This window comes from Colias eurytheme, chromosome 31, assembly GCF_061535395.1.
Source record: "Colias eurytheme isolate Ceu_HAF_F1 chromosome 31, ilColEury1 Martin Lab GWU primary, whole genome shotgun sequence".
NCBI classification, from domain to species: domain Eukaryota; kingdom Metazoa; phylum Arthropoda; class Insecta; order Lepidoptera; family Pieridae; genus Colias; species Colias eurytheme.
The window spans coordinates 1,642,205-1,654,856 of NC_143010.1; the positions used below are offsets into that span (position 1 = coordinate 1,642,205).

Genomic DNA, 12,652 nt, shown 5'->3' on the forward strand with positions numbered 1-12,652 from the left:
AATATCGATATATCGGTATGATTTGACAAAGAATATTCGTGCTCTAAAAATTTATATATTTGGTCTAATCTAATTCAATCATCTTACATTTCTACGGGTACTCAAGTACAGAAATACGCGCGTTTTGAGGTTATAATATTTATGTCAGTCGAGTTAATAATACGGACGGGCAGTTGAAATTGAAATTGACTAACAGACTTGCCAACTTAAAAACCAAACTATAAAACAGCAAATCAAGTCGACCAAAAACAAAAAATACATAAAATATAATTTGTTATGCCTCCTCTATACTACTCGCGAAGTTCCTCGTCGAAGTACTCGGCCGAAGTTGACTGAAGTCCGCGGTGCTACACTACACACTCGTATACTCGTATGCGTCGAGCGCATACGTTCATATTCAGAACGCACTTCGGGGTAACTTCGTACCCTTTGACTCGGGCGCAAAAACCGACAGCAAACGGAAGTCGGCCGAGGCGAGGTAAAGTTGGACGAAGTAAGCCGAACTGCCTCTCTACATTATTCTATTCGTCTAACCTCGTTCAACTTCGCGAGTAGTGTAGAGGAGGCATTAAAAGATGTTAGTATAAAAAAAGTATTTTCTTTTTGGGATTTTTTAATCTTAAAACTTATAAATGTTTATTGGTCTGAAAAAAATATCGGTTTTTATACCTTTTCGATACTAAGAATTTTATATCGATACATCGATATATCGAACTATTAAATATCGCTCAAAAATATCGATATATTGAAAAAATAATATCGATGTATCGATATTTTTTCAACAAGCCTAATCAATCAGTGTTGCCAACTCAGTGGAATTTCCACTAGATCTGGTGGTTTAGCTCCCCCATTTAGCGGACAAATATTGGTTTTAGTCACGTTTTAGTGGCTAGTGGATTTTCCTAGTGGTTTAGATGAGTTCAATTCTCAGAGGAATAAACCTATAGAGTTCTTATATTGAGACAGAACAAAATACATATTTTCTAATCTACTTACTCTTAGTCAATAACAGCATAAGTCAGATTGAGATAGCGATAGAGTATCTACACTGTCTTCAAACGTAGCGCGCCGGCAGTCAGTTTGTTTTCCAACCAGCTGGTGGGCTCAGTGCGTCAAGTGTTTTTAACGAAATATTTAGAAAATATAAAGTGTATAGTGTTTATTTTTATTTGTCAGTGTGCTAAAATGACTATTGTATGTTTAGCTACCGGCTATTACTAGTCGAATGGGAGTTTTGGATGAAAACAATGAAAAAATATCTTTCCATCGGTAAGTGATTTTCAGCAAATTGGTAAATATTTATGTTCTAACCCTATTTGAAGGTTTTATCAAGCGCTTTTTTATAAGATTATGTTGTAACTGTAACATTTACCCACTTTATGGGGTTGTGGAATACAAAAGAATTAAATAATTTTTAAAAAATGTCACAATATTATCACGTTTGGCATTTTGTTTACCACCGTAGTGTTGTAACACATCTAGCGTATATTATCGATTAATGACAAAAATCTATTTCATATTAACGTTGATTTATTTATTTTGTTTCTTATATCAGATTTATATGTAGTTGTTGTTGCAATTAATAATAGATGTAAATTTTCTACAGCAGGAAAATAAAAAATACCACGTGGTTGTTTTATTTGATTTATCTGTTTAGTTTGTTAGTTTGTTTTAGATTATTAATAAATTCATTTTGTTTTAGATTTCCAGAGCTAAATAAAAAATGGGTATAAAACATGAGACGTGTAGATTGGACGCCGTCGAAATTTGCTAGATTGTGTTCACTGCATTTCGAGCCTGCGTGTTATCAAGATGGATACTCTAGAAGAATTGTGCAATCTTACGCTTACGATTTTTTTTTGTTCCTTTAGATAATAAATACATTTGTGTGTGAGTGAATTTTTATTTGGAAATTTTTTTACACATTTACTTTTAATGTGTAACTATGTGAAAATTAAACGGTTGATTAAATGACAGTTCTCATAGATGAGAAACTACTATTGAAATACATACTTAATATACATGCGTTTTCAAAGAAAAACCCGCATAGTTCCCATTCCTGTGGGATTTACGGGATCAAAAGTAATTTTTCCAAATTTCATTGTAATCGGTTTAGTAGTATTCGCGTGAAAGAGTAACAAACTCTTACAAACTCCCAAACTCCCTCACAAACTTTCGCTTTATTAGTAGGATGTAAGGAAAATGTTTTCTTTAAGACTGTCCTTTTATGAACTTAAAATTCATGCTGACTGTGCCTTTCTCCTCACTCCTTTAACTTTATCATCATTTCCATCTTTATTTTAAATTAGTTAGGTACATTTCAAGTTTTAAAATTTATTTTAAAATATACTAGCTTTCCGCCCGCGTTTTTAAAGAAAATCCCGCACAGTTCCCGTTCACGTGGGATTTCCGGTATAAAACCTATCCTATGTGTGTATGTACAAAATTTCATTGTAATCGGTTCAGCAGTGAAAGAGAAAGTTATCCATTCTCGCATAATTTCGCATTTATTATATTCGTAGGATTAAACAAATAATGTATTCAACTGAAATTAATGATTAATTTTGTTTTTTTTTTTATTATTTATTATTTCACGAAACCGTAATTCCGTAAATGCAAAATGCATTCACGATTTTATCGATTGAAGCACATCCCATCACTATCACCTTCTATCTATCTAAATACGTACCTATAGTAAAAATGGTGCCATGACTATGTTGAAACGTAGCTTGTAGTCTATAGCTATCTCATTCTTTCATACGACGTTTTCTTTAGATAGAGAGAAACAAATATATGTAAATTGTATACGCTCGATACAAGTACTCTATAGGTTTATTGCTCTGAGGTTCAATAAAGCGTCTTATTTACGGTCCATCTTGACGTACGTCCCGCCAAGGTCATACACGATGCACGACGCAAAACGACAGTGAATAGCGTTGACGTACGTCAATAATTATTATTATTATCTTGCTGGATGTGCACGACCAACTTTTCATCCAGCAAGCACCCCCACCACCGCGAACGTCGTGCAGATGGACAGTGAATAGCGCGGACGTACAGCAGATTAGTGTTGCCAACAGAAATTAATGTAAATACTTGGAAACGTGGCCTATTGATATGATTTTTTTGTGATAACTTAGTGAGTTCATGAGCAAGCAAGAAACGGTTATTTTTGGTTTTTATGTACACAGGAAATCCCAATTATCATTACTTTTGGATCAACCTTGTACACATGGACAGTTTATATTCAGAAGTTATTATTTTAAAAGAACTCCAAGGCGAATTGTTGAATAACACAGATTTTATGCAAAAGTCCACTGCAGAAAAATGGCAATTTATTAAAAAAAAAATATCTTGACGAATTTGTTTGTTTAAAAAAAATGATTAGCTATATACTCTCTGTTCCCGCCACTTTAGCATTTACTGAAAGAGTCTTTTCGGTCATGAATGTGAAGTGGCGGGAAGAGAGAAACCGAGCTTCATTAAAAATTAATTAAAAATGAGCTCTTGAAATATATAAATTTAGATTTGGAATGTTTGGATTCATATAATTCATTTAAAAATAATGAAAAACTCTTAGTTACTGCAAAAAGTACAAAAAAATACATTTTTTTAAATATTTATTTACTCTTTATTTACCTCCTTTAAAATCAGATATACTCTATTTCTTCAAATAAAAGTTGGCAACCCTAGTCATGCTTGATGCGCGCACGATCGTCAGTAGGATACATCCAGCACCGCGGCCTTGAGCCGACGTACGTCGGGGATTGACCGTGAATAAGACGCTTTAGTGGTGAGGTACGACATTCAAATTCAAAATTGTTTGTCTATTTCTTGAATATTTTTGATTATAGACTTTATTACTATTGATATAAAGTATGATTTGATTCAAAAGGTTATAATATGTTTATTCTGTATTTGTGTACAAAAACAATAATTGTCAGTCGGTATTGGCAACGCCGGTAGCTTCTAGCTTGTCGTATTTTAATTAATTTTGTGAAGTAATATGGTTTTACATTAAATATGCCCAAACCACAATACACACAAAAATTTCTTTCACAGAAATCTATTCTTCACATACTGAAACTCTAGAAGAAGCAGATTCTTCTGAAGATGATCTTTAAATGTGTAATAAAATAAAAATTACTTAAACAACAAACAAACAAACAAACAAAAATACTTTATTGTGCACCAATAAATAAAAATTACAAAAGTAAATATATAAAATAACTAGACACAGTTGAGCACAACAGGCGGTCTTATCGCTAAGACAGCGATCTCTTCCAGACAACCTGGTGGTCAAGGAAAAACAGTGTAAGTATTAGTTTATGGGCAAGAGGTGCATTTATAGTTTAAAATACATAAATAAAATAGTATAAACACAGCGAACATATATACATCCATAATATACCTACATACATATACTTACATAAACCTACATACACATACATACATACATAAAATTAGTATACGTAGATAAAATAATATAAATACAAAGTACATATATACATCCCTATTATATACATACATATATACACATACATACATACATATACATATATACATACACATAGAAATGAGCTACTTACTAGTTGAAAAACAGACACATACGGTGACAGCACCAATACAACAATATTTAACTTAAATGAAACAGGTAGATCAGAGTTCATGACTTGGACAGGTAAAATCGCTTCAGCAGTGTTTTGAATGTGAGTAGAGATTGAGCTTCTCTTATGTCTAATGGTAGATCATTCCATAGCCTGATGGCACGCACAGTAAAGGAAGAATTAAAAATATGATTTACATGCCCCGGTACGACCAGACGAGACTTATTTGATGATCGAATTGGGTGTAAATTAGACACAAGGAACTCAAATCTCTCTTTTAAATATTGCGGTGTTTTCGGATCAAACAGAACACAGTACAGGAGGTGAAGGATATGAGTATTTCGGCGAAGTCGAATGGGAAGCCATTTGAGCTTAGAACGAAATTCGGAGACGTGATCGTATTTGCGCAAGCCAAACACAAATCTTATGCAAAAATTTTGAAGGCGCTCAAGGCAGTCAAGGTGGTATTCAAAGAGGTCAGGATAGCACGCGTCGGCATAATCTATAATAGGTAAAAGGAGTGTTTGAACGAGCGCAATTTTAGTTGGTATTGGCAGAAAGTTGCGTAGCCGGCGAATAGAACTAGCAGCAGCGAAAACCTTTTTACGCACTTCCTTTATTTGATTATTCCAAGTTAAGCATGAATCGATCCAAATCCCTAAACACTTTATTTCGTTGCGATATGGTATTGCAACCCCATCAACTACAACTTTTGGCAGAGAAGTCCAATCTATCTTGGATACGAAATATTTCGTACCACAAACAATAATTTGTGTCTTATTGGGATTCACGTTTAGGCCATGATTGAAACTCCATCTGACAACAGTGGAAATGTCGTTGTCCATTGTGGTCACAGCATTCGGCAAATCATCGATCGCTGCGTGGCAATAAATTTGAAAGTCATCTGCATACATATGATAGAGAGAAGTGATGTTCTGGGATATTGAATTTATAAATATACTAAAAAGAAGAGGGGAAAGCACACCACCTTGTGGAACACCAGCAGTAACATTAGCCCAAGAAGAAAGAGTATTATCAACTTGGATGCGTTGCTGACGTCCCTGTAGATAACTACGAAACCAATCAATATCTGTTGGAGATATGTTAAGAGAACGTAACATGCTAAGAAGGATGTCATGGTCAACTGTATTAAACGCATTACTAAAATCCAGAGATGTTAGCAACGTTAGTTGTTTTTGATCCATGTGTAAGCGAATGTCGTCAGTGACTTTAATAAGAGCAGTAACCGTGCTATGACCGGGACGGAAGCCGGATTGGAAAGGATTCAAGAGATCATGTTTGTTAAGGAAGGCACTTAACTGCTGTTGCACTAAGCGCTCCAAAACTTTAGATAGGAAAGGAAGAATGGAAATAGGTCGATAATCGGAAAACGAGGCAGGTTTTGAAAGTTTTGGAAGAGGTATAATGTGTGCATACTTCCATGCACTGGGAAATGTATGTGAACTAACGGAGAAATTTAGGATATGAGTTATCACAGGAAGAATGATATCAAGGATTGGGATGATCATATTACGGCTAATGCAGTCACTGCCAACTGCTTTAGAAGTTATTGATAGTACGTTCTTCTTTACATCACAATCAGAAAATTGATTAAAAATGAACGGAGGATGTGTAGGATTAGGATTTGTGGAAATTTTATTTAAAGTTCGCTTTTTAACATCAGCATCGAAGTTTTGCACATGAGAGGAGAAATGCGTATTCAGGCCATCTAAATTTACGCATGACGATATGGGATTATGTGAGGATTTACCAATACCAAGGGATTTGAGGAATTTCCAGACTTTGGCAGAGTCGCCGTTCTCGACTGATTTGTGAATGTGGCGTCTTTGTGCATCTCTACATAATGTATTACAGCGATTTCGAATTCTTTTGAACTTTTCTCGAAGCGCGTCACTGTTGTCAGATCGCAGTTTGGATTTGGCATTGGCTTTGGCAGTTAACAGCGTTTTAATTTCTGGAGTTAACCATGGAGCAGGCCGGTGCTTTATTTTTATTGGTTTTAGTGGAGCGTGCCTATCATAGAGCTCTATTATAAGTGCGTTGAAGAGGTCAACCTTTTCGTCGATGTCTTGAGCCTCAAAAACTACAGACCACTTAATCTCGGACGCATCATCAAGGAGACGATCTGCATCAATACCACTAAAATTGCGCTGCAGGATTGTCTTTCGTTTAGGTTTGGGAGGTCGGAGCTTATAGGAAACAAAAATAAGATCATGATAGGAAAATCCCTCCGCAGGACACTGTCCAAACTTTGAGATTTTTTCAGGAGAGGAAACTAGGATTAGGTCTAAGAGGGAAGGAGCACAATTTGGGAAGAAATGCGTAGGATTAAGAGGGAGTATATGTAAATTAAAGGAATTGACAATGGATGATAGTTTATGCGAGCGAGCATCGGATTTTAGGAGACAGGTGTTAAAGTCACCCATTAAAATGGTGTGATCATAAAGAGGAACGAATTGGTCAAGGATAATATCGAATTTGTCGAAGTAGTCGACAGAAAGGTGAGGACAGTAAAAGACTTAGTTCAAAATTGTTGTTATTTACAAATAACTCGCAAAAAATTCGCCAACGGGCACTCAATATTTACGTCTCTGGATATTTTTTAGTGTTTTTTCTGGTGGTTTTAAAGACCGATTACTTTAGTGGATTTCTGGTGAGCCACGAGCTAAGGCCACGAGGCTTCAATATGTGGGTTCGAATTCGAAAAAAAAAAGTTGGCAACACTGCTAATCATTTCATTGGTCACCACAGATTGGTCACAATCTGATTTATTTGGCCTTGGCCCTTGTGTTTTACTTTTTCAGAAAATCCTTTGAAATCAGTAAATCTCATTTTATATAACTTATAGTTTTTTACTGTTCACATAAAACTGAAAAGGAATGCACAATATAGTTTAATAATTGAAATCATTAATATAAAAACGTATTATGTGGAGGCGAAAATGGGTAAAAATAAGATGATAGCAAAAAGCTGCCCCAAATGCGAATTACAGGTAATATTTTTTACAATGTGTGTGTGATGAGAAATTGAGAAATTCACTTTTTTATTCCCTGATGCTTGTTAATTTATGACTTCAAGTAATAATAATAATTATCGCTTGGATCGACATGGAATTAACATTTTTAAAACATATATTTAAAAACATGAATTTTATAAAAAAACAATTTTTTGTAGATAAGCAAGTAGCAACATAAACATAATATATATTGCAATCACGATATAAGCAATGATATGAAAATGTAATTAACTAATGAAATAGATAATTAATTAAATCATTTGGCTAATAAATTAACTATATTATAAAAAATAAAGGATTTTAATTACCTAAGGATCATATTTAAAAAACAAAATACTATCCCATATTGCAAATGCATTCTTACTTGTATCAATATGATATTTAAAAATATTTCTAAAAGCCTGTCGGACATCCTATTCCCATAATAATTATGTAAAACTAGCAGTCCGCCCCGGCTTCGCCCGTGGTTCATATTTACGTTTTCTCTACATAAGAACCATCCTCGTACTTCAAGGAATATAATAAAAAAAGAATTATCGAAATCGGTTCAGCCGTTCTCGAGTTATGCGCTTACCAACACATTTTGCGATTCATTTTTATATATAAGAAAGAAGATTAAGGATTAGGAAGTTTAGGGTTAAAAGGAAAAATTCATTTACGCGTGTAAAACCATGAGATTCAGATAGTTTGTAATGTTAATAATAAAATTAGTAGTCTTATATGTGTTCAGGCAATGAAACATTTATATTGCAGTTGTATTTTCTAGTTAATATTTGCACTTTTTAAGGTTACAAAGAGCAAAACAGGATATTACTACGCCATCTGTCTGTCGGTGTGTCTCCAGGCTATATCTCATAAACTGTGATAGCTAGATAGCTGAAATTTTCACAAATGATGTATTTCTGTTGCTGCTATAACAACAAATATTAAAAATTAAAAAAATATTATTAAGGGAGGGTCCTCACTCCTCATACAGTAAACATGTTTTTTTCCTATTATTTGCTCAATTTCTATCACATTAAAAGGTAGACACTTCAAATTTTCACAGAATATTTACTTGTATATTACGGAACCGTTTGTGCGCGAGTCTGACTCGGACATGGCCGGTTTTTTTTCATCTTTTAATTAAATATTACAGGTGGCAGTTGCATCAAAGTCTTGTAAGTGCGGGCATACGTTTTTCGCAGCTCGTCGAGGAGCGGACTCGCTACCAGCTGTAGAGGATATAAGACGACGAACGGGGAGGATCAAACGAGCGCAGCCACAGTTTTATGATGCGCAACATTATCAGAAACAGAAACGGAAGGTATGGTGACAAACATTATATTTTGTTCGATATTTTTATTAAAACTGGTATAAGTGAAGTCCCGTGTCCCCATAGTGGGGTAAGGGGCAGATGCATTATTCATACATCTGTTTCACTGATCGATTTTCTTTAGGGACAAGTAGTTGATCAGCCTTCTGTGTCCTGCCTGACCAAGACATTTTTTTTTCTTCGTCTCCACCGGGAATCGAGCCCAGGACCCCTCAGTTCTACGCTCACGCGTCAACCACTGTACCAAGGAGGCGGTCGAAAACTGGTATAGTGCTGGCAAAATATTTGGACAAAAAGTGGCGTAGTAGGGACAATTTGTGCATTATTTTAGTAAATTTTTATATGTACAAGCTTCCCCCACAACGCTAAAAGATGGTCAGTACGTGCTGGCAAATATATGCTTACTGTGCAGTCACAGTATATATTTAACTAGCTTACCGCCCGCGGCTTCGCCCGCTTTGTCCAATAAATTATATACTAAAACATTCCTCTTGACTCACTCTATCTATTAAAAAAACCGCATTAAAATCTGTTCCGTGGTTTTAAAGAATTAAGCAAACAATAGTACAGAGAAAGCGACTTTGTTTTATACGCTTATTTACACACAAGATTAGGTGTAAGACATTGTTAATTGGCACAAGGAACAGAATTTAAAACTTATTTAAAAAATGTATGTGTTCATACCTAAACTGCTGGACCGATTTTGATGAATTTGGTATAGGTTCATAGGAAATAGATTATATCCAAATTCCGAGTGCAAACATCCGCGATTGAAATATGTAGTATGAAACATTGTACACTTATCAAGGATCGGTGACACATACAAAAATTTCACGAATTTAAGCGTGTTTTTTAGTTTTAATTAACCCATTGAGCCCCGAACGGCCCGATCGGGCCACGACACAATAGATTTTCTATTGTGTCTGTGATTCCGGGGCCTTAGTTATTAATCATTTTTTACTTATTTAAATTAATAAGTAGCTTGTAATTGTAATAATTGTTTCTTTTTTATTTCAGTCGCCGAAGAAACGTTCGCTCGACGATGAATTTAAAAACAAGGATAAAAATGAATCAGGTGAGACATTATTATTATAAACTAGCTGTGCTCCGTGGTTTCACCCGTATTGATCCGCTCCTGTTGGTCTTAGCGTGATGATATATATAGCCTATAGCCTTCCTCGATAAATGGGCTATCTAAGTATCTAACACCGAAAGAATTTTTCAAATCGGACCAGTAGTTCCTGAGATTAGCGCGTTCAAACAAATAAACATACAAACAAACTCTTCAGCTTTATAATATTAGTATAGATAATCAATGATTTTTCATTGAAATTTTTCCTTTTATATTTTCTTATTAGTTTTAAATTATTGTAAGTACAACAGTCAGCAAGCTAAAATAAAAGAATGTTTAATTTTTGTAAATATACCATGACTCGTTACAAACATCGGAATTAGTATTATGTATAATGAGTGAGTCTTTAAAATCAATTAAACAATTTTAATAAAAATAATGTTTATATTAAATTAAAATATGTTTTTTACAGCAACAGCCAGGGCCCGTCGCCGCAGGGCCCTACGCAGGGCCAAAAGGTCCCCGCAACAAACTGAACGAACTAGAGACCCTACGCCTCAGTTACGGCCGTCACAAATAGCGAGATGTCAACTTATTTTGTTAGAGATTAACAGGAAAATGCGCGCAGTTACCTGGCAACCGCCGGCTGACGGTTAGAGGCCCTAGTTTGGGGCCCTGGTTTGGGGCCCCAATACTTTTACACTAATAATGTGCGAGGATGTGTGGCGAGGAATGTGTTTGTAAATAACCAATAGTATAGCTTCAAACGCTTAATGCTTCAAACTAAATGAAGCGATATGATTGGTTCTTTACAAACACATTCCTCGCATATTATTGGTGGAAACGTAACTCTACTGTATTTTTGAGGCCCTACTTCGTGTAGGCACTGATATAAGGAATTGTTGTTTTCAAAGAATTTATACTTACTGAATGGGTTACATAAAGGCCCTTAAATTTTAATTATGAGTTGAAGATTTGTTGTAAGCTTTGATTAAAAAGTTATAGTGCATTTATAACTATTGTAATGATTGAAGAGGCCTATAGATAGGGCCTTTACACAGTTCATAATAATATATTAACAGTAAACATTCATATGAAACTTGTTACTATTGCGTTAAGAATGCTATACATATTTATTCTTGTATACTAAGTTATATAATTTTCATTTTAATCCATCAGTCCTCGGATCACAGACACAATAGAAAATCTATTGTGTCTCGGCCCGATCGGGCCGCTCGGTGGTCAATGGGTTAATAATAGTAAGAAAATCATTCTCATCCTTTTATTATATTTTAATTATCACTTTAACTTGAATTACATTGTTTCTGATGTATGATGCTGTCAATTCATTTTTCTAAAAATTAAGCAGGGCCTTATAAAGTTTTGGGGCCCCAAACAATTTAAAACAGCTTTTTAATATTAAAATGCACATGTAAGGTTTTCGCATTGATCATAATTTTATTAGTATATTGTTGTAAATAATATGTAAGGTTATAATTGTAATTTGTAAATACAGGCATTTTAAAAATGTATTTGTTTTATTAAAACCCTAACTTTCTTGTTTGTGTTTCACTGTATCTATACTTCTATTATAAAGAGGAAAGGTTTGTAATTATGTATGTATGTATGGTTTTCACGCATAAACTACTGGACCGATTTTGATGGAATTTGGCACGGCACAGACAATCTTTAGTCTTTACACCCTGAGAAAGAACATAGGCTACCTTTTATTGCAAAATATGTACCACGGGCGGACCGCTAGTAGTGTATTAATATTATTGAAGTACTTCTTTGGGTGTGCTGAGGTCAAATTTCAAGGTCGCGTCGATTGTGGTATCTTGGAATCTTGCGAAAAAAGTTTCACTTCTGACACGGGTGCTCGGCACACACGCTCATTTTTTTTTAAATATAGGTAATATGATGTTGTAAGGCAGGATATTCACATATATAAACTCAAATAAAAGACTGATTCTTTAGATGTTACCTACATCTGTGTTACTCAACCATGACAAAACTACTGAACGGATTTTGATGAAACTTGACAGTATTATAGCGTATACACCAGTACAACGCAAGTTATATCAGCTTTTAAAAGTGATAACATTGTAGCGAGCTTGAACCCAAAATATGTCTGTTCTGTTTTTCATTCCGTTTTTCACCAAGGCACCTCGAGGAATTTTTAGGCTATAATTTATTAAGTTTTATAAATGTAGCAAAATAATTGAAGTAATGGGCAATAGGTATTATGTAATATCTATTATTGATTCATATGAATAGCCGTAATCGCTGAAGTTCGGTAATTGTATAAGAAATATAAAATAATTGACCACAGATTTTTTCGCATGATATATGGATGTATAGAAGTTTGTGTGATATCCAGTAATTTCTATTTAATCATTAAATTTGCTCACATAATATAAACTCACGTTCATTTTACATTCTCTACACAATATAATATGTATTTATCATCTATTTCACAACTCAAGTACATTTTATTTTTACATCTCATCAAATGGTGCAACTTATATTTTCCCTAACCGTTACTTTAACTGTTAACATGTTTGTTATCGCTAAAGTAACATGGTGCAGCCCAGCCTTAGTGTTGCAAATGAGTTCAGCTA

At 34.5% G+C, this 12,652-nt stretch overlaps 1 protein-coding gene across 1 annotated transcript; it reads left to right on the top strand.

Moving 5' to 3' along the window:
• Positions 1-7,196: 7,196 nt before the first annotated feature.
• On the top strand, positions 7,197-11,559 carry LOC149895381 (uncharacterized). The gene is made up of 4 exons (XM_090118986.1): positions 7,197-7,620; positions 8,783-8,950; positions 9,977-10,034; positions 10,504-11,559. Exons 1-4 carry the CDS (start codon positions 7,570-7,572, stop codon positions 10,686-10,688), a joined length of 462 nt encoding a protein of 153 aa, XP_089975112.1. The 5' UTR covers positions 7,197-7,569; the 3' UTR covers positions 10,689-11,559.
• Positions 11,560-12,652: the final 1,093 nt, after the last annotated feature.

Coding starts and splice junctions, on each gene's coding strand:
- LOC149895381 (XM_090118986.1), top strand. CDS start 7,570: ATGGGTAAAAATAAGATGATAGCAAAAAGCTGCCCCAAATGCGAATTA. Junction 8,951..9,976: donor ATCAGAAACAGAAACGGAAG/GTATGGTGACAA, acceptor TTTTTATTTCAG/TCGCCGAAGAAACGTTCGCT. Junction 10,035..10,503: donor CAAGGATAAAAATGAATCAG/GTGAGACATTAT, acceptor TGTTTTTTACAG/CAACAGCCAGGGCCCGTCGC.